Genomic DNA, 22864 nt, shown 5'->3' with positions numbered 1-22864 from the left:
CTAATTACAAGTTTCTAAGCAGAGATCAGATGCTTTGGCAAGAGTGAAGTTTTGAATATATGTTGCAAACACAGCCATATTAAAACATTTTATGAGTCACTGATTAATTCTACATTTTCAATGATGGAAATCTGTAGTCATTTGGCCAAAATAAAAATTTTAGAATTGTATAATCTCTAGCCTGCTCTGTCTGAGAGAATTAAAAATAAATATATGACAAAGTTTCTGTCCTTAAGGACTTTGACGAAAAATGATTAGATTCATTAGTAGACCAAGTATAATTATACTCTAAGTGAAAAAATAACCAAGTGCCAAAAACTATGGATGACATAGACAAATGCTATGGCTAGCTAGCAAAGGACAAATCTGATGAAACCTGGTGGAGGTTAGAATTAGCTGGAAAATTTTCATGGAAGAACATTCTTGTGAAAACTGCTCTAGATTAGGAATCTGAGTTCTAGTTTTAATCATAACTAAATACTTGACCTTGGGCTGGATGCTTGACCTAGAATTTTTTTCTTAGATGTAAAATTAAAGGGTTGGCTCGTGTGATCTTTAAGGTTTCTTTTACATCTAACAATCTATAATTCTCCCATTTCAAGTAGGGGGAAAACACACATTAAGGTGGAGGGAAGCCCAGCGTGAGTGAATGACACAGGTAAAGTGGTCTGGCTGGAGTAAAAAGCACACAGGGAGCAACAGAAGGTGCGTAGAGCCTGAGCTTGAAGCCCAGCTCTGCCACTGACTAATTGTGTGGCTGCACAGGAATTTTTCAGACTCTGTGTTTTCATTTCCTCACCTGCAAAACAGGGATTGTGTCGGGTTTTATTTATTGATACTCAGGCCCATTCCCATTCTTCCTTATTATTTCTCTAAGTGAAGCCTGGGTACTGCATTTCCGAGACTGCCTCTCAGGCAGGGTCTGTCTAGGCTCTGCCAGAGGGGCATGTTCATGTGCTCTTGGAAAGTGAAGAGAAAAGGGAATCATTGCATTTGATTCTTTTTCTTGAGATTAATTTTTATTGGAGTATGGTTGATTTACAATATTGTGTTCATTTCTGCTGTACAGCAAAGTGAATCAGTTCTACATATACATGTATTCACTCTTTTTTAGGTTCTTTTCCCATGGAGGCCATTACAGAGTATTGAGTAGAGTTCATTGTGCTATACAGTAGGTCCTTATTAGTTATCTATTTTATATATAGCAGTGTGCGTATGTCCACCCCAATCTCCCAATTTATCCCTCCCCACCCTTTCCCCCTGGTAACCATAAGTTTGTTTTCTACATCTGTGACTCTATTTCTGTTTTGTAAATAGGTTCACTTGTACCATTTTTTTAGATTCCACATATAAGTGATATCATATGATATTCGTCTTTCTCTGTTTGACTTACTTCACTCAGTATGACAATCTTGAGGTCCATCCATGTCTCTTCAAATGGCCTCATGTCATTCTTTTTTATGGCTGAGTAACACTCCATTGTATATATGTACCACATCTTCTTTATCCATTCCTCCGTTGATGGATGTTTAGTTTGTGCAGAGTTTGCAAATATGTTTTAAAAATAAAAGAACAGAACCATAAAATAGAATAAACATTAAAAATATTAAAATATAAAAGAGAGAGATTGAAAGGGGCATCATTTATCTTCTGGCTCCTTCAGCAGCAGACAACTCTGGTGGGTTTCTGTAATACGGATGGCAGGCGTGACCTTGGCAGCTGCGGGCAACTGTGGGCTCTGGCAGGATTGCTGGTTTCAGTAGCAGCTACAGCCCTGTGAGTGTCTCTCTTCCAATTTTAGGGAAGTACCTTCCTGAAGTTATACTATCTTCTCCCCCTTTATTCCTCTAGTCCTTCCAACACTTTTGCAACCAAGTCCTTGTATTAAATACCTTGTTTGAAATACCTACAATGGTTTCTGTTTTCCTGGCTGGGCAATGACAGTCGGGGAATATTGACTGTACCTACTCTATAGGACTGCTAGGAGTAAATAAATTAATACATGCAAAGCACTTAAGACACTGCTGGCACATAAGCATTCAATAAATGTTAGCAGTTATTAGGTCAAAAAACTAATGTGGCTTCCAGTTGCCTATCATATCAAAACTATTCTCCCATCTTGGACTCTTAGAAAATAATTTACAGAATGTTCCCTTTACATTGTTAAGTTACATCCTTTCTGTCGAATCAAATTCTAACCCATAGCCCTCAAGGATGTAGATTTGACACACTCTCTACTCCCTATAGTATAGCTGCCTAATTATGCACATAGTTATAATAAAACAAAGAGCACAAACTGAAGAACAAAGTCACCCAGAAATTAAAGTAATTCAGTCGAAAGGTAAATAAAATAAAACAAACAAAAAACTGTTAATCCAACCATAATAACAAATATCTGATGAACTGATGCCTGGATCTTGAAAGAATCCAGCCAAATTTGGCATGATGAATCATTCAAATCTGAGTGGTTTAAAGAAAATTTAGCAAACTTTGTTTCTTCTATTGATTTATTGATGATTGATTTTCTTTTATAATATGTATCCAGGGCAGTCAGCCAAGGAAGGGAGATTGAAGGGGAAGTAAACTGTGTGTTTCATGAACACCCTTTGTGACTTTAGTTCCATGAAACCCAAAATGGTCCAGGGACTAGGTTTCAGTTTGTGTTTATCTGATCTAATGAGAAGGCATAAGAAAAATTTGCAGGGGGGACAGAATTCAGGATTATCGAGGGGTAGATGGCTCTCATAAATGTTTTAAGTGTAGATAAATTTTTGAGTAAATTTTGATGGATTTTTTAGGTTAGCTATCCTATTTGTGCATTATTTAGAAAATGTCTTCTCCGTTTCATTTATCCTTTGCCTTTTCTTCCCCATTTCACTTCCACTAGAATGTGGGCAAAGAAAGTGGTGATACAAAATGATGCTGGGTTGAAAACCACCCAGTTTTTCCTTCTGTGCAGGGAAAACCACAGGTCTCCACCTCCCATGTGTCTCCTTTACTTTCACACAGGACACTTCACTTCTGACACTTGTGGTCACCAAATGTGTGTGTGTTTTTCCCCCCACATCAAACAATTCTGCACCATCAGCTGGGTGTCCTACAATTTAACTCAATTCTAACACTACCTGCCTGGAGATAGCGTCACATCCCACAGGTTAAGGGCTGAGTTCCACAAGACTGCTCCCCACTTCAGATGCCAACTGCAAGCTGTAGATCCCCAGGTTACCCACAACTTCTCTCTGTCTTGGCTACAAATTAGAGGTTCCCATGACTTTCTTCCCCTTGGATTCGATTATTTGCTAGAGTGGCTCACAGACTCAGGGAAACATTTATTTAGGTTTACCAGTTTATTAAAGGATATGATAAAGGACACAGATGAACAGCCAGATGAAGAGCTACATAAGGCGAGATCTGGGAGGGTCCTGAGTGCAGGAGCTTCTGTCTGCAGTAGGGTTGGGGTGTGTCACCCTTTCTGTACATGGATGTGTTCACCAACCTGGAAGTTCTCTCAACCCCATGTTATTGCGATTTTTTTGGAGGCTTCATCACACAGGCAAGTTCAGTCATTAACTTCATTTCCAGTCCTTCTCCCTTCTCAAGAGCATGGGGGGTGGGACTGAAAATTCTAAGCTTCTAACCATGGCTTGGTCTCTCCAGAGCCCTTATCCAGGAGCCATCCAAGAGCCCACCCAGTCACCTCATTGGATCAAAAGACACTCCTATCACCAGGAAATTACAAGCGTTTCCCTCGTGTCAGAAACTGGGGTCAGTGACCAAATACTAGAACCAAAGATGCTCCTAATGCTCTTGTCACCTAGGAATTTACAAGGGCTTTAGGAGCCAGGGGCACAGATCAAGATATATATATTTCCTATTATAAATCACAGTAGCACGCATACTCATTTCATGCGAAATGTTTTTTTCTACACTGGCCATATTTGTCAGTCATTTAGGGAAAAACGGTGTTAGAATGGTAACTCCATTTTAGTTATTATGTTCTTTGTTGTGCAGCTTCTGAAATTCTAAAACTGCATGTGTCTATGTTTATAATTACCTAAACAAACATGATCATTCTTGTTTCAAATATAAATTAATATTAATAATAGTGATAACTTACATGTTGAGGACATCTACCAGACACTGTGCTGAGTGCTTCATTGGCTGCATGTTATTTAACTCTAACGACACCCCAATGATGAGATAGGTACTAATATTAGTACCTCATTGTCAAAAAGGACACTGAGATGCAAAGAGGCTAATGAGTTATCCAAATTCACACCACTATGTAAATGGCAGACTTAGAACCAGACAGCTGGCCTCCAGAGCCTATGCTCTTAGCCACCATGCTGCCCTGTGAATGTTAATCTGGTCTACTGTCTCCATGTTCGTGGAAGTTATGTTCTATAGTGTCACCAGGAACACTGAATTAGCAGACACTGGACCACTGCTGCTAGGGGATGTATGGGGTTGAGTTCTGCCAGCCTCTGGTCACTGCATTTTGGTCAAATGCAATTTTTTTGCCCTCTGCACCCTTGTTGCTGCGATCTCCTCCGTGGCTCTGAAGCTTGCCCCCCACCCCACCGTCTCTGCCAGTTGAGGGGCTTCCTAGTGTGTGGAAACTTTTCCTCTTTCACAGCTCCCTCCCAGAGGTCCAGGTCCCATCCCTATTCTTTTTCTCTGTTTTTTCTTTTTTCTTTTGCCCTACCCAGGTATGTGGGGAGTTTCTTGCCTTTTAGGAGGTCTGAGGTCTTCTGCCAGTGTTCAGTGGGTGTTCTGTAGGAGCTGTTCCACATGTAGATGTATTTCTTTCTTTTTTTTTTTTTTGTAGATGTATTTCTGATGTATTTGTGGGGAGGAAGGTGATCTCCACTTCTTACTCCTCCGCCATCTTGAAGGTCGTCCTGGGAAACCTTATTTTATATTGTTGATTCATTAACATTGACCTCTCTGCCAACAGCACTATAATTCATGCCCAAACAAGATGAACTAACACATATATATCTCAGCCTTCTTGTGCTTATGGACACTATATAGCACTCCAGTGCTATGCTTAGCAGTCATTTTGAACAGCAAAATCACCAACAAAAAGTATGAAAATGCGAAAAACTTGGCACTAGATAGGCTGTGTAAAGGATCCTTGTTTACAATAAGAGAGTTGAAACAAGAAGGCAGAGCGCCACCTGGATTGACCTCAGCTGATGATGTACTTGTCTAGTGACTCAAATTTTTTTGCCACCTGTGCATGTTAGGGAGTGACTGTGAATGTTGATTTGGGGGTTACAAATAAATTTAAGCAAATAGGCAAATTCAGAGATATTGGAGTCCATGAATGAGGAGGATCTACTGTACTTGCTAAAAGTTGTATATTCTTTTTTTGTTTTGGTACACGGGTCTCTCACTGTTGTGGCCTCTCCCGTTGTGGAGCACAGGCTCCGGATGCGCAGGCTCAGCGGCCATGGCTCACGGGCCTAGCCGCTCCGCGGCATGTGGGATCCTCCCGGACCGGGGCACGAACCTGTGTCCCCTGCATTGGCAGGCAGACTCTCAATCACTGTGCCACCAGGGAAGCTCAAAAGTTGTATCTTCTGTCCATTCACTGGATAGAGCTGTAAGGGCAGAATTGCATATTGGTTAAGGACCCGGGCCTGGAGACACATATCTATGTCTGTCACTTGTGACTGTGGACAATAATTACTTAATTTCACAGCAGGATAATAATAGTACATATCTGTTGTTAGGATTAATAATATAATGCACACAAGCATGCAGAACAGTACTCAGTACTTAATAAATGCTACTCTTTACTATAATTCAACCAATAGGCACAGGAATACTAATTATTCACGCAAACATTTAAATATAAGGTATAAGCAGCTGTTATGTTTGTATCAGAAATGTAAGGACTTCTCTCCTGACACTTAAATATTGGATGAGCAAGTCAATGAACTTTCTGTATCTCAGCAATTTTTTTTAATGAAAATGGGGATAATGCTACCTATGGGCAAGACTGTTTTGAAAAATGAATGAGATAGTGTATATGAAAACACTTTGTAATCTTAAAGCTGCTATGTAAATATCAGATAATATTATTATAATTATTGTTATACAAAATGTTTATTGTTGAAATAAATAACTAAAAACTTAGTTGATTCACATAGCACCTGTTAAATTTTATTGTGAGGTATATAATCCATTTGAAAGAGTGTCTATAATAAACACGTACATTTTAAATAATAATAAAATGACTACCATGAGCTTACCAACCAGTTTTAGAAGTAGAATGCTACCCGTATCTCTGGAGCACCTCCTGTGCCCGCCCTAATCACCTTCCTGAACCCCGCCTCCCAAGAATCCACAACTGGGAATTTTGTATTTATCATTTCCTTACATTTTAAATATGGCTTTGCCATTTAACTGGCTACCCCCAAACAATACAGTTTTAGATTTGTCTGTTTTTAAACATTGTCCAAATGGACAATTTTGTTTTATCTTTTGTTAAACTTACTTTTTTCTTCTCCTAAAATTAAGTTTTTGTGATCTATCCATGTTGTCCATAGCAAGTAGTTCATTCATGTTCACTATTTACACCATACTGTTGAATGAATACAGCACAACTGATTTGTCCTAATGATGGACATGTATTCCCAATGTCTCACTGTTATAAATGATAAACAATGCTGCAGTGAATTCTTAACTACTGCACCACCAGAGAAGCCCTGTAGATCAGTCTTTTTAAGAATTTCATATAAATGGAGTCATACAGTATGTGCTCTTTTGGGCCTGGCTTTTTGTTGTTGTTGTTTTTCGGTATAATGTTTTTGCGATCTATCCATGTCATTGTGGGTGTCAGTAGTTCAATTTTTAAAATTGCTACCCCTGAGTGTTAGTATTTGATCCTCTTTATTGCTATTCTATTTATTTTATTACTATTGTATGTCAATATGACAGTATTACAGGGATGCACCACAATTTGTTTACCCATTCACCTGCTGATAGACATTTAGTGTTGTTTCTAGTTTTTGACCACTGTAAAAAAAACTGCTCTGAATATTTGCATATATGTCTTTTTGTGAACATATGTTTTAGTTTCTCTTGGGTAAATATTTCAGAGTAAAATGCTGGGTCATGTGATAAATGATATATTTAACTTTTAAGAAAATACAAAACTATGTTCTCCAAAATCGTTGTGCCATTTTAATTCCCCACTACCAATGTATGAAAGTTGCTCTGTATTTTTGCTCCATATTCTTGCCAGCACTTTTTGCTGTCGTCAAGTTTTCTTTTAAGCCATTATATTAGGTGTGTTGTGTTATCTCATTGTAGTTTCATATATATATTTATTTCTTGTAACATCTTTTTCTGGTTTTGGTATCAAGGTAATATTGTCTTATGAAAATTAGTTGGAGGGGCTTCCCTGGTGGCGCAGTGGTTGAGAGTCCGCCTGCCGATGCAGGGAACACGGGTTCGTGCCCCGGTCGGGGAAGATCCCACATGCCGCGGAGCGGCTGGGCCCGTGAGCCGTGGCCGCTGAGCCTGCGCGTCCGGAGCCTGTGCTCCGCAACGGGAGAGGCTGCAACAGTGAGAGGCCCGCGTACCGCAAAAAAAAAAAAAAAAAAAAATTAGTTGGAAAGTGTCTTATCTCTTCCTTTTTTTAAGAGCATTTGTATGGGATTTACATTATTTCTTCCTAAAGTGTTTGATCAATGATGAAACATTTTGGGCATGGAGGTTTGTTTTTTTGTGGGAAGGTTTTTAGTTATAAATTCAAATTCTTTAACAGGTACAAGGCTATTCAAATTTTCTATCTCTTCTTGAATTATTTTTGGTAAATTGTGTACATCTATTACCATTTAAGTTATTAAATTTGTTGGCATAAAGTTGTTAATAATATAGAGATGTGGAAGTTCATGTTTCATTTTATAATTTCATATTCTCTGAAGTTTTTGCAAAGTATATGTAGGGTCCTTATATTGGGGGATTTGGGGAAATGGCCAAGTTAATAAGTTAAATGATTGGACTTAAGCAGAAATCTTTTATTATTCAACAATTATTACTGCCTACTATGTGAAGGGCAATGTGCTGGGTGCTGAAAAAGCAAAGTTCTTGCCTTTATAGAGCAGATGGTTTAGTGGGAGATATCTGAAGAATAATAACACGTTAGATACAATGAAAAGGTATAACAGAAGCAAGTGGAAGCATTAGAGAAAGTTCATCTAAAAGACCTGGCAAAGTCACAGGAGGAGGTACAATTTGAGCTGATATGTGACCATATTCGTTTGCCAAATTAACAAGCTAGGGGAGAGTGTTTAAGACAGAAGGTTTAATGCATGCAAAGGTATGAAGAATATGAAGAACATGGACAACTCAGGAAACCTTAAGTAGTTGAGGATTACTGAAATTTTAAGTGAATGTCTGCTTTAAAAAAAAACTTGGATCTCTTTTATGGCCTTAATATCTATATACCTATACTTATTTATTTACTATATATATTATACACACACACACCTCAAAACATCCTATAGTAATGTATGCCATTACCCATTTTCTGTTGATAGACATTCACGTTGTTTCCATTTTTCACTATTACAAACAATGCTGTAATAAACATTATTGTACATACCTTTTTGCACACATTAAAAACTTCTCTAAAATAGCTATTAGTGGATTTGCTACATTGAAGGTTACCTACAATATTCTGATCAATTCTAAATTTACCTTCAGAAATGCTGTACCAAATTACCTTCCTGCTCACAGCGTACGATTCCCCACCTCCTCATAAGGGCTAGATATTATGATTCTCTTTGAATTTTAAGATATCACTTTGCTACGCAGGGTAGACAAATTAGAGACAGGTTTCCAACCAGTCAACATAATGAAGTGGTGAAGATCACCGCTGTTGTAGTCAGACAGCCTTGAGTTGGTATCTCGGTTTTCCATTTGCTGTCTGTGCTACTTAAATCAATTAAGTGATGGAATGGTGGCAAGTTTACCTTTGGAGTGTACGAGGCATGTGTTTATGGAGACAGTAGAATCGATCATTATAATAAGACTGGGAGCAAATATTGGCTATTAAATAGTTCATGGTGCTTTCCCAATGGGTCAGGAATGAGTTGATCCCATTTACAGTTTAACACGGGCAAAATTTCCAAAAAGATAACCAGAATGCACACTGAAAGTGTAGCAGACTATTTCAACAGGTGCCGTTCTCGAAACTGAGATAAAAAGGTGTTATAAAGCAATGGATCAGGCTGGGTGGCCATTTTTGAAGTTTGGACTCTGGAAGGTTAAAATCCACCACGTCTGTCTACGCCTGGGTCATACAGTTTTTGTAGGTACCCAATTTGGGAATACCGACGGGCGGATTCCCCTTTTCTGCTTGGAAACTACGGTTTCTAAGACACGTCTTAAAGTGACTCTTGGAAGAAAGAAACTCGCCCGAATTCACGAAGGCCGGTACCCTCCCAGAGCACTGCGGGCCCGTGCCCGGAGCAAGATGGCGCTTTCCCTCCTCGCTTCTCGTGGACGGAGAGCTCCTTAACGGGAATCACTCACTTGGAGGCCACCCTTGCCCTTACCCAAGATGGTGAGTCACGCAAACTCACCGTTTCCAGGTTTCAACATGGCTTCCCGGACCCGCGGCACCGGAGGTTAATCTCAGGAACCTCGTGGAACTCTCACGGAAGTAGCGTAAACGGAAGTTGCTGCGTAACGCGATTCCCCGCCTCCACGTTTCGCCCCCGTGCTCACGCCGCGCCCCCAGCTGGGCGGTGAGCAGAGCCAAGATGGCGGCGGAGTTGGAGTACGAGTCAGTTCTGTGTGTGAAGCCCGACGTCAGCGTCTACCGGATTCCGCCCCGGGCCTCCAACCGCGGTTACAGGTACTAACCCCGAGGTACTGCGGCACGCGCGTACCCGGTTGGGGCTGACACTTTGCTCCTCAGTAGCACGCTGCCCGTCCCTGCCACTGCCACCTCTGGGTTGTCACCTTGCTAGGCTCCCCACCTGGGTTGTTGTCACTCTGTCCTCCTGCTCTTCCCCCACTCTGGACTGCTGTCATCCTTGTTTCCGCCGCTTAAAAAAATGACCATCCTGCATCCTTCCACCCCTCCTCCCCCGGATCCCTCTGGGTTACCCCTCTGCTCTTCATCCGTTTCCAGTCGTGTCTGCTCCATCGCCAGTCACCTTTCCTTCGCTCTTCCCTGCGTCCTTTAGCTTGTCACCCTCATCTTCCCCTCGCTGTCTGTCCCCGCCCCCCATTTCCAGTACCTCGTGCGTGTTTGTGGGTAATCATTGTGTCGTTGGCCCCTCTCTGGATGAGCTAATTTGTCTTTTGTGCTAAATCTTGTCACCAAATCTTATCATCCACCATATGGTTTTTCCTTTCCGGTCTTTTGCCAGTGGGCAAAGGTTATGATCGTAAGTTTTCCAATGGTTGTCCACTCTGTCTCTTTTCGGTGTTTTCTTGGTGCTACTATAGTATTTTCAATCTTTCTTCCCTACCCCTTTCTCTCCACTTCGCCTATAGCTTTTACTTCCAGAGTTAACGCAGCATTTTCACTGGAGGGCTGACTAACCACCTTGTAATCCAATGACTGGGAGGGTCTGAGTATGCTGTAGGAAGCCACCAAGTCATGTAGTCCAAAGAGTTCACATGTAACTCACTGGGTTGCATGTTAAAAAATATGAGTGTGAGCCCTCGCAATTTTATAGCTGTATGATTTGAGAAAAATCTCTTAGCCTCTCCAAGCCTCAGTTTTCTCATCTGTAAAATAGAAAAAAAAAAAAAAGGTGGTAATAAAACCTGCTCTAGCTATGTACCTTGTAGAAGTTTTTAGAGGGTTAAATGAAATCATATAATAAATGTGAAAAAGAATTTAAGATAAATTTCCTAAAAAGAATTTAGGAAAACAGTAAAGCAGTATATAAACATGAGATACTGTTTTGATTTCTCTCTCTGACTCACATCACCATCATGATTTTCCTCTTGGCATTTCTTATTACCTCGGCTGAAAAGTTATCCTCTCCCTGTGTCCAGTGTTTTGCCTCCTTATCAAAGGTTCATTCATCATGAATCAGTATCTTTCTGCTTGCTGACCTGTGCACTAGACCCTGTGGGTTGTACCTTTTGGTAATTTCAAGCTTTCAATCAGACCCCAAATTGACCATGAATAAGACTCTACGTGCTTTTTGATGGTAGTCACAGGTGCTAATATGTGTGTGTCAGTTGAGAACTCTCCTTCGTTGGTGAGCCCTCCTTGACCCTCCATTCTGGCTTAGGTGTGCTCTTGGTGCTTCCATAGTACCTGAGCTTGTCTCTATCACAGAGCTCTTCCTTCTGCATTCTCATTGATTGTTTGGTCTCCCAGTTCTCCAGACGAGACTGTGAACAACTTGAGGTCTTTTTAAACTTTATATTCCTAGGGTCTAGCACAGTTTCTGGTACATAGTGGAGACTCTGTAAATGTTGACTGAAAGAAATTAGTAGATTACACTTAAATTAGCATTGATTGAACTGTGAAATAAGGTAAAATAGCTCATGACCTCCAACTTTATGCGTTGAGACTTCCTAAAGGATATGATACACGTTGAAGTGAGGTTCTGTTCTTTTTCTTCTACTGCAAGCTTTTTAAAAGCTTGAAGCTTCTCTCACCCGTCTGCTTTCTCTGTCTTCGCTTCTGGTTTATCCTTTATCCTTATGTCAATTAACTGCATTGAGCCATCAAAGCAATTTCTTAATTTTCCTCTTTTACCCTTTTTCTTGTTGTCATTCTGTGTTTTCCATGGTTATTATTGACATCTTATCCTACAAGAGGCTTTTTACATCAACCACTCTTAGTCAGTGAAGAGAGCAGAACTGAGTTTGAATTGTGATTCTCATTTATTTGCTGTGTTACCTTTGGCAAGTCACTTAACTCTTTTGAACTTTAGTTTCCTCATCTATAGAAATGGATATAATATTACTTACTTTGTGAGATCCTCTCAATTTTCACAAGAATGGGCATAATGCCTGGAACAGGTGCTTGATAAATATTACTTTTCTCCCTTTTAGTCTGTGTCCATTTTACATTATAAGCATGATTTGTTCTCCAGGCTGCCATTAAAGGAAAAACTGGACTTTGTAGGAAGCAGGAGAAATGCTTTCTTTTAGTGACTAGTAAGATGAGAGGGAATGATTGACTTTGATTCACCTAGCATAAGCTGTTACTTCCCAGACTTGCACTGACCAGACTTATGGAATTTAGGTTGATGCAAAACTTATAAATGATTAGAAAATGGTTTCCCAAGCTATAAAGCTTTTTAAAATTCATCATTACCCTCCTCCTCAGCTAAATCAGTATTAAACCCTATAGTGTGGTTTAATGTAATGAAAAGAATGCTGGACTTTGAAGTTAGGGATTGTTACTTAGTGTGTTATTTTCTATTTCTTCACTTAGAGAGAGGTGGGAGACTTTTCATGCCTATTCCATATGGCTGCTATAAGATTTATTGCCAAGGTAGATGAAAATTTGTGAGGTTGGTTTAGAAGATCAGTAAAACCAAGAGTTCCTCAGGCTAGGTCAGGGGAGTGGGAGAGGAGGTAAGGCTCAGGGCTGAGGGATACTGCTGCCATGAGTATCCATTCATTTACTGAGGATTTGTTAAATATTGGCCACCAGACACACAAATAAGCCTAGGAACCTGTCCAAAGAAGCGTGTCTCGTAGGCTTGTTCCTAATATTTTCAGTAGCCCATTTACACTATGTCTAGCTCATGGCGGTATAGCGGAATAAGTAATGACTCATTAAAAAAATTTCATAGACAAGGACCTCTAGAGCTTGCTCTAATCTGGATCAGATTCAGGTATTTGAGGGTCTCTGAGGCGGGACATCAAGAGAGAAGGGCGCGACAAAGATTTTATCTTGTAAATCCTATTCAGAACTTGTCCTAATTTAAATTTTCATTTCTTCCTTTCCACCATTTGCTTACCATCTTGTGAAAATTATTTTAATTCAGATATACTTTATTGTTACCTTCCTAACCTGCAAGTATTAGTCTTTAGGTTCCCAAGGGATGAGTTATTTTATTTTATTGTTTTTTAGGGATGAGTTATTAATAACTTTTATTTGCCCTCCCTTTTCCACACTGCTGGCAAAACAAACTCACAAATACAATGTTTTGTAAAATTGTTTCATGTTTAAATAATATCTTAGATTTCATTCAGATTCATTTATAACACAGATCATAAGGATTCAGTGTTTGTACTGTTTCCATGGACATTGTATCTCTAATCCACATGTCCTTCCTGAAGTCCAGATTCATATATTCAAACGCATACTCTGTATCTCCTCTTGAAAATCTGTAAGACATCTCAGACTCAGCATAGCCAAAACTGAACTCCTGATCTTTCTTCCCAGACTTGCTCTACTTGTAGCCTTCCTCATCTCAGTTATTGGCAATTCCTCTGTTCAGGCTAAAAACCTTGGAGGCATCCTTGATTTTATCTTTGATGTCTGTCTTTCTCTTCTACCTCAAATCCATTCCATTAGAAAATCCTGCTGCCTTACTTTAAGTATATCCGCAGTCTAGCCACTTCTGCTCCTTTCTCTTCCGAGTCACCATTGTGACTCTCCTAGATTAGCACAGTAGTCTCTTAACTAATCCCCCTGCTTCAGTGTTCATATTGCTGCATCTCTGCTATGATGGCAAAGTAGTCCTTTTAAATTAAAAGGGAGATCATGGATCATGTCACACCTCTTCTTTTTTTTTTTTTTTTTTTTTTTGCGGTACGCGGGCCTCTCACTGCTGTGACCTCTCCCGTTGCGGAGCACAGGCTCCGGACGCGCAGGCTCAGCGGCCATGGCTCACGGGCCCAGCCGCTCCGCGTCATGTGGGATCCTCCCGGACCGGGGCACGAACCCGTGTCCCCTGCATCGGCAGGCGAACTCTCAACCACTGCGCCACAAGGGAAGCCCTGCATTTTCTTTTTACCGTAGCAGTTATCACCTTCTGAGATGTTAATTATTTTACTTATTTATTGCTTCTTTTTTATTATCTATCTTCTGTTAGAATGAAAGCTTCATGACGGCTTTAAATTTGGTTCCCTCTTGTATCCCAAGTACCTAGAACAGTACCTGCAACTTAATATACACTCTGTAAATATTGGTTGAATTCAGTGAAAGGTAATATGTTTAGGGATTTGGGAGGCTTCTGTACCTAATATATTTCACTTAGTAGACCTTGTTGTTCCCTGATCAGCAAAACACTGTTATATAAAATACCATCTACGGTACTATATAAAATAGTGTCATTGTGATAAATTTTTAAATTGCTTTTTTTTTGTACTTTATACTTTTATTGATGCTTTTTGGACTTAAGTAGTAACATTTCTTCTATTTGCTTTGGACTGTGTGTAACATGAGGCATCTGTATAGACAGAATCATGAGTTAGTGTTTTGATTATTTAATACAAAGAAAGAGTAAGCAATTCAGAAGAGGGAAATAGAAATATGGCAAATGATTCTGCGTAGGTTTTTAGTGTATTAAAGACGTGGACCCGAGGCCTGAGGCTTCTCCATTTTCCTATCCTAGGGCATCTGACTGGAAATTAGATCAACCTGATTGGACTGGTCGTCTCCGAATCACTTCAAAAGGGAAGATTGCTTATATCAAACTTGAGGATAAAGTTTCAGGTAATCTGTGCTGGTGACTCTCTAACATGTTAAGGATATTGGTTTGGTGTTCTTTTATAAATACCTTCAAATTGGGGACTGGCGTGGAAATACCTGTTAATTGAGTTTTAAATTTTGCTTCCTTTGCTCAAAGAAGTCTTTTCCTTACCTGTCAGGGGAGCTCTTTGCTCAAGCACCAGTAGAACAATATCCTGGTATTGCTGTGGAGACAGTGACAGATTCCAGCCGCTACTTTGTAATCCGGATCCAGGATGGTACTGGTAAGGGATCAGGGATTTTGAATGGGTTGAGATTAGGAAAATAGTTAATGCACTTCAACAGAAGTGTGCCCCAATGCATTTATCTTACTTCAGTTTACTAAATTTTTCCTCCCCTTTGTCCAGAGTTAACTCTAGTTGCTAAAGGAGAAGGATTAACATGTTTGTAATAGATATGAGCACAAGTTTCAAAATGTGGTTATTAAAAGTAGACATAAATAAATCAAAATGTTTATCTAACCAAAGAATTGACACATATTGCCTGTTCATTGTTGTGGTGGTTTTTTGTGGGACTATCTTACATCATCTGTGTTTACGGCAATCATCTTTTCTCCAATCAGAGGCTGGCAAATTTTTTCTGTAAATACACAGATAATAAATATTTTAGGTTTTGTGGGCCAAATGATCTCTTGCAACTACTCAGTTCTGTTGATGTAATGTGAACGCTGCCATGGGTGGTATGTAAACAAACTGGTGTGCCTTTGTTCCAGTGAAGCTTTATTTACAGGAACAAGCTCTGGCAGCATTTGGCCCATGGGCTGCATGCAGTTTGCCGATCCCTGGTCCAGGAGAAAATATTTCACATTCACAGATGTTATCTAGTTAGGGTAAATATTACATTGATATTTTCATTGGATAGAGTTTGCGCTAAGGGATACTTCCTGTTCTGAAGATTCCTGTCTTTTTCACAGGGCGTAGTGCTTTCATTGGCATTGGCTTCTCAGATCGGGGTGATGCCTTTGACTTTAATGTCTCTTTGCAAGATCACTTCAAGTGAGTGAAGCTTGTCTTTATTTACCAGGTTAAATGTTTGGGGAATGCTGCTCCTCAGTTGAGTGGGCACTATCTCTTTTACCTCCTGGTTTCTTTACTTGGTAAACTAGTTCACGTGAATATAAATCTTCCCATTCACCCTGTTTTCTTACATTATATTTGTATCTATTCTATCCTTTCCTTATAGCTAGGATATGTTTTTAATCCCTTGTACAGTGGTTTGAGCTGGGGCTTTTGTTTATGCCTCTGGGGAATTTGCCCTTGCTTTTAGGTGGCTGAGGGAGGCATAACAGTAGCAGCAGGGCTGTCTGTGAGCTATGTGGGGAGTTATGTGCCAGTGTTGTTACTCCATGTAGCTGACATGTTTTGTGCCTGTTGCAGTATTTCTTCAGCCCATTCGATTTTGGCTCAGCTGTGGTAGACAGCACCATGCACACTGTCGGCTTCCTACCTCAAGGGCAGGCTTTTCTGCCTTAGGACTTCCTGAAATTGTGGAAGGCCACCCAGTTAGCAAGGGGGGCAACCTGGAAGGACTGAGGAATTAACACCCCCTCAGGGGCTGCCCTCAACCGTGGGGGATGGGAATTGGTGGCTGAGTGCCCTCTTTTGGAGGGACAAGTTTAATATGCATTTTGAATAATTCCTCAGCGGTACTGAACCCCAGTTGCCCTCTCTTGACTTTTCTTCCTTTCCTTTCTCACATCTCATGTTCCCTTACTCTACTTTCTGGAATCATGTTTCACATAAATTAGCTACACTCAAATTTGTGTGTCAGACTCCGCTTTCAGGGAATCCCAATTAAAATAACTTACTCTTTTACTGAAGGTGGGTAAAGCAGGAATCTGAGATTTCCAAAGAATCTCAGGAAATGGATAATCGTCCCAAGTTGGATCTGGGCTTCAAGGAGGGGCAGACCATCAAGTTGAGTATTGGGGTGAGTATGGTTCCCCCCACCCCTCCTTGTATTTCCATAAGCCTGTGACTTATTCTTTTTCTTTCTCTCACTCTGCTGCTTTTTTTTCTTTTGTAGAACATCACAACCAAGAAAGGAGGTGCTTCTAGGCCCAAGACTACAGCGGCTGGGGGCCTAAGCTTACTCCCACCCCCGCCTGGAGGCAGAGTCACAATTCCCCCACCGTCCTCCTCAGTTGCCATCAGCAATCATGTCACTCCACCGCCCATACCAAAATCCAGTCATGGAGGTACTGATGCAGGTAACTGTCTCTAGCACTTTAACCTTGAGAAATCATATCTTAGAGTTTAACTTAGGGTTTAACTCCTATTTGCCAAGGAGAGTGTCGATGGTTTTGTTGTTAAATGGCACTTGACACTGACAAGGTGATTCTGGAAACCTCTAGCAAGGCACTGAAGCTTTTTAGTGAGCTGAGAGTCATGGTCCTGGGTGGTTCTTTGGCCGAAAATGAGTAGATATTGAGAAGACTGTTTCCTTCTTTGTACCTTTGTGAGAGAGATGCTAGTGGGCCTGAGAGTCAGATGGGACAAGATTTTGGTCATGGCTCTGCTACTTTTTATCTGAACGTGTTGGGTAACATTATTTAATTTCTTTGAGTCTCAGTATCCTTACCTGTAAAATGGAGATGTAAAACTACCCCAAGACTGTGAGGGTGAAATGATGTGGTGGCACCTAGCCCAGTTCTTGGAATATAGTAGCCATTCAGTGAATGTCACTTCTTAATCCGTTCCATTTCTTCACAAGGGCCATGAGAGGAAATGAGACAACATCTGTGTTTATGAGTACATTTTCGTTTTTCTTTACTGTCTGGTGGGAAAAAAGAATAGATATAGTTACTTCCATTTAAAGGATGACAAATTAGAACTTGGGAAGGAATTTTCCTAAGATTAGAGAACCTAGTATTAGAATCTGGGAGTTTTAAGTTATATCATTAATTAGTTAATTATAATTTAATATAATTTAAGTTTTAAATTATATCATTAATCATTTGTAATTGATTGCTAAGAGCAAACCATCTCCTTCTGGAATTTTTGAGGTAAAAGTGGTTACAGGCTACTTCTTTTGGTAAGTGTTGCCAGAAGGCACTGAGGATAGTATCTAAGGTTTATTTATTTTTATTTTTTAAAATTAATTTGATAATTGTAGATTCACATGCAGATGTAAAAAATAATACAAAGAAATCCCACATACCCTTTACCCAGTTACCCTCAACATTTTGCAAAATTGACATTGAGACCATCTCCTCATCTTACTTAGATTTCGTCTGTTTTTTTTTTTTTTTTTGGCTGCATTGGGTCTTTGTCACTGTGCACGGGCTTTCTCCAGTTGCGGCGAGCAGGGGCCACTCCTCATTGCAGTGTGTGGGCTTCTCATTGCGGTGCCCTCTCTTGTTGCGGAGCATGGGCTCTAGGCACGCAGGCTTCAGTAGTTGTGGCTTGCAGGCTCTAGAGTGCAGGTTTAGCAGTTGTGGCGCACGGGCCTAGTTGCTCCGCGGCACGTGGGATCTTCCCGGACCAGGGCTCGAACCCATGTCTCCTGCATTGGCAGGTGGATTCTCAACCACTGCGCCACCAGGGAAGTCCAGATTTCGTCATTTTTACGTATTCTTATTTGTGTGTGCAGTTGACCCTTGAACAGTGCAGGGCTCAGGTGCACCGCCCACTTCCTCCCTGCTCACCCGCGCCCCCCCCATGCAGTCAGAAATCTGTGTATAACTTCATAGTTGTCCCTCCGTATCTGCGGTTCCGAATCTGCAGATTCAGCCAACCACAGATCACCTAGTACTGTAGTGAGTGTTTATTGAAAAAAAATCCCTGCGTAAGTGGACCCATGCAGTTCAGACCCATGTCGTTCAAGGGTCGGCTGTAGTTCTGTGCAGTTTTATCATGTGTAGGTTCCTGGATCCACCATCATGGTCAGGATACTGAACAGTTCCACCACGACAAGGATCCCTTGTGTCGCCCTTTATAGCCACACCTCTTTGCCTCTCCCCACGATCCCTAACCCTCAGCAATCAGTCACTAATCCGTTCTCCATCTCTAATTTTGTCACTTCAGGAATGTTACATAAATGGAACCATATGGTATATAACCTTTGGGATTGACCTTTCCCACTCAGGATGATTCCCTTGAGAGTCATCAAGTTGTATATATCAACAGTTTGTTCCTATTTACTGCTGAGTAGTATTCCATGGTATGGATATACCACAGTATGTTTAATCATCACCCATGGAAAAGCATCTGGGTCGTTTCCAGTTTTTGTCTGTTACAAACAAAGTCACTGTGAACATTTACGTATAGGTTTTTGTGTGAACATAAGTCTTTGTTTCTAAAATTTTTATTATGTTTCCCCTTTTCTTATTTCTTCTCTTACCTTGTATTCAGATATCCTTTTAGATTTGGATTCTCCTGCTCCTGTAACGACACCAGCACCAGCTCCAGTTTCTGCAAGCAATGACTTGTGGGGTGACTTTAGCACTGCATCCAGGTATTAGCATAGGGAAACCAGCATACTCTCAACCAGGGTATCGATGATGTATGTACAGTCAAATGAAGTCTCTGATCTGGGAAAGCAGGGCATTTGTAGGTCATATAGAGCCTTCAGCAGGAATTCTAGGTAAGGAAGTATAGGAGTGCTGGGGATGGTGGGATAACAAAGCTGTAGCATGAAGCTTGAGTGGAATATCTCAGGCCTTAATAAGTAGAATTGCTGTGAAGTATAGTTTCAGGAATTCTGGGCAGAAATTTCTTACTGTTAAGGATGGAGTCCCTATCCTAATATGCCTTTGGCTATCTCTCTGTTCTGTCTTGCAGCTCTGTTCCAAACCAGGCACCACAGCCATCCAGCTGGGTCCAGTTCTGAGGAGCACTGGCAGGATGTTAAGGACAGACTTGAAGAATCAAAATGACCTTGAGGGCACCAATCTGTGAGGGGAGCTCGGAACCCCTTCCCTCCCCAGAACCAAAATTACTGAACGGTTGTTTTCATAGCTTCTCCATTGCGTTCAGGCTGGTGTGTCGCTCCCCGGTGTTGTTCCTTGCTGTACAGCCAAGAAAGTATTTCTTATCTCCTGTTCACTATCAGGGCAGGGGAATAGTGAGTCTTATGATACTTGTGGCTATTGCAGGGCTCTAAAGGCCAGGGTCTCTTTGGTGGGGAAATAACCTCCAACATCTGTAAAATTTTCTCCATCTTTAAATTCTTTAACTTCTTTCAGAATCATCTCATGACCCTTGTGTGCCTCTTTGTGAAGCTCTGTTTAGCAATTTCAGGGGAGACAAAACCCTCAGAACTTCCTTTTCCGTTAACTGAAGACTCTAAAAATGGACAGACTGATCACAGTGTTTACAGATTCAGAATTTTGATAGGGGTAGGTGTGAAGAAAGACCTGTTTCCTGGGTCTCTGCTATATATCCTCCCTCAGGCTTGTCTTATTCAGTGAACATCCAGTGCTGGGTGCAGCCCCCTGACCCTCTAGTGCGTTTACATGTGTCCTCCTGTGGCAAGAGGGTTGTGTTGGTGGCACCCCACTCTCCTTTTGTTGACTAGTGCAGCATCTCTGATCAGCGGGTGTCTCTCGGGTGAAGGAGGTTCAAGGGACTATGTTTCCCTACTTATTTTCTAGAGAAGCAGTTACTTTCTTGCAGCTCCATCTAGTTGCTGCATTTGAAGCACAGCGTTACTTTGTAATGGCCCCATTATTTGTCCTAAAGTTAAAGGGTTTAGAGTTTTTAACCTAATTTGTAGAGCAGAGAGGTTGAAAGCACTTAACTCTTATTCAGTACCCACATTGCCTTGCTGCCTGGGTATCTGGCTCCTTTTCATACACATTTATTTTTTTAGTCCACCAGCTCTTCAACAGAAAGCTGCTATTACATGTACCATCATTTATGAAGCAAGCTGGAGAGCCATGGCTTTAGCTGTGGTAGGTTTTGCCCAAACGACGGCTGCAATACCCATCACCAGGAGTATCTCAGGCGCAAGTTGCCCCCCACCACTTCCCCTCTCTCTGCCCACCATTCCTTTTACAATGCTGTGAAGGGGTCCCGCTCTTAGATGAACTGGCACCAGCTATTTTGTCTGCTAAGGGGCAATTCTGAGAGTGAAATGGGAGGATCTCCCTTCTTCCCTTAGCACCTATTTGGATGTGTACCCTCTGGCTGAAGGGAGTCCTTATATTTAGTTTCAAAATAGATTCTCTCTCTTGGATTTCCTTCTTGACTCTTTTTAACTTTGGGTCCTTTTTTTTTTTTTCATTGCTCCCCGTTCCAGGCAGCTCTATTCTTGCAGAGCCATGACAGGACATTTAAAAATTCCAATAGAAAACACTAAAAGGAAAGCCTATAGAATCACTAGTGACTAACTGCTGGGAGCCTGTTTTCTCAATCTTCCTCTATGTTGTGTTCTTTGTATTCTCAAGATGATAATATATTATGTATTTGAATTGCTGAAGAATTGAAAATGAAGTTTCAGATATATGTATATAGAGCATATGTATGCTGTATTGGTGCAATAATGGTAATTAAAAATATGGAAAGAGGTGGTGTCTCTTTTATCTTTCTATTTGCCTGTTTCATTATCTTTTTTATTTAATTGACCCAATATAGGTGGCCAGTAGGTAATAAAAGGACATTTTATATCTATTACTCATTTTCAAGAAATGGAGGTTTTAAGAAGTTAAGGCTAGACCTCTGTCCTCATGTTTCTAAACACACAGAGGCTCCTTGTCGAGATCATTTGTATTTATTACTTATTTGCTGGTACAGTTAATTTCATTTGCTTCAAATTATCTTTGTGATCTAGGCCACCTTTCATATCCCAGAACGGTGGTCAGCATAAGTGAAGGGAATCAACGCATGAGATAGAACTAAAGTGAGAGCCGTAGACTTTGGAAGCCAGAAGGATCTTGGAGTTCTCATTCAGTGATTGTCACAGGAGATGAATCAGAATGATACGGGTACTTCTTTTTTTTTTTTTTTCCTCTTTTTTTGTTTTCAGTTTAAAATAACATACTGCTCTCTCCAGAGATTCTGATACACCTCCCCCATTCGCCCTCCTAGGGAAGGGCTTGGATGGCTTCCCCAGCCATGGCCTTTCTTGTCATTATTGAGGTTGTGAGGCACTGTCGTGGATAAACATGTAGCCTAAACTGTAGGGGGTTTTTGGGTAGAAGATGCAGGTGATAATTTTTCCAGGTCAACCCCCTTGCTTAGACATTGACATCTGCCTTCACGGTTGTCATGTGAGCTTTTATTACTCCTCACTTCCTCCATTCCAATAACCTTCTAGGTAGTTGGCTTGCCTCCAGCTTTCTCAGCCCTAGTTCAGCTTACGTGTTGACACCAGAATAACCTTCCTGAAACCAAACCCTGCTCATGCCCTTTCCTCCCCTACTCATTGATTACCTTTAATAATTTTCCTTTGCTTACAGATTAAAGTCCAAAGTACCATTTCATCCTCAGCTCTCAGTTTTCCCTTTCACTCAGTCTGCTCCCGCACACTAGTCATTCTGCAGATGCCATCAGCAGCATGGGCATTGAGTGCTTGCAATTCCCTCTGCCTGGAATTCCTTCCCTTCTCTACCTGCCTGGTGAAATCCTTCGCATCCTGGAAAGTGCTGCTTTGTGAAACGTTACTTATCCCCTCAGTCTGAAAGGTGATCTCCCTTGTTTTTGGGGGTTGCTGTTGAAATTCTCACTGGTTTGTGAGCTCTTTGATATAAGGACCATGTCTTCATTTTTATCTACTCAATATTTTCCTTATGCCATAAATATATACTTGTTGAATTAACAGTGATTTCAGTGAAGAGGGACTAGAAATCAGAAAGTTGGGTTTTTCCTTTTTTCACTCATTCTCATTTTGATTGTTCCTAGCTACAGGACATAAGTATTCCTTATATGCTTTGTTATAGTTGCAGAAGGTCTCATTTATATGCTCCAGGGTCCGTTAATATTTGGGCCCAAGAAAGTAGTAGCATTGAAGACGAATTTTACTTTGGTACATAGACGCTATGGCCTGGGAAAGGAAAACTGGATATCATGTAGCACAGCTGCTGATAAATCTGGTAGCTTACTGTCTGATCTCAGTTATCACAACTGGCTAAGATTGCATTTGGTTATATTTAGCTTTTTTTTGGCTTTAAAAAAAATCATTTCTGTTATTGCCTCTTAACTGTACATGAGGAAAATACAT

The 22864-nt window shown here is 40.7% G+C and overlaps 1 protein-coding gene and 1 long non-coding RNA gene across 2 annotated transcripts; one reads left to right on the top strand and one right to left on the bottom strand.

Annotated features, from left to right (window-relative positions):
* Positions 1-4810: 4810 nt before the first annotated feature.
* On the bottom strand, positions 4811-9687 carry LOC114886084. The gene is made up of 2 exons (XR_003791237.1): positions 9603-9687; positions 4811-5606 (listed from the first exon to the last, which is right to left on the bottom strand). It is a non-coding gene; the product is annotated as an uncharacterized LOC114886084 (long non-coding RNA).
* An 85-nt stretch (positions 9688-9772) lies between these two features.
* NECAP1 (NECAP endocytosis associated 1) lies at positions 9773-21212 on the top strand. Its single transcript, XM_029206608.1, has 8 exons — positions 9773-9877; positions 14568-14668; positions 14824-14928; positions 15618-15699; positions 16525-16633; positions 16730-16913; positions 19057-19159; positions 19486-21212. Exons 1-8 carry the CDS (start codon positions 9783-9785, stop codon positions 19532-19534), a joined length of 828 nt encoding a protein of 275 aa, XP_029062441.1. The 5' UTR covers positions 9773-9782; the 3' UTR covers positions 19535-21212.
* Positions 21213-22864: the final 1652 nt, after the last annotated feature.

Source organism: Monodon monoceros, unplaced genomic scaffold (genome assembly GCF_005190385.1).
Source record: "Monodon monoceros isolate NGI ecotype Baffin Bay Population unplaced genomic scaffold, NGI_Narwhal_1 Super_Scaffold_6, whole genome shotgun sequence".
Lineage (NCBI taxonomy): Eukaryota > Metazoa > Chordata > Mammalia > Artiodactyla > Monodontidae > Monodon > Monodon monoceros.
Note: the sequence above shows the minus strand (reverse complement) of the source record. Positions and strands in the feature narration are given on the sequence as shown.

Coding starts and splice junctions, on each gene's coding strand:
- NECAP1 (XM_029206608.1), top strand. CDS start 9,783: ATGGCGGCGGAGTTGGAGTACGAGTCAGTTCTGTGTGTGAAGCCCGAC. Junction 15,700..16,524: donor TCTTTGCAAGATCACTTCAA/GTGAGTGAAGCT, acceptor CTTTTACTGAAG/GTGGGTAAAGCAGGAATCTG. Junction 16,914..19,056: donor TCATGGAGGTACTGATGCAG/GTAACTGTCTCT, acceptor CCTTGTATTCAG/ATATCCTTTTAGATTTGGAT.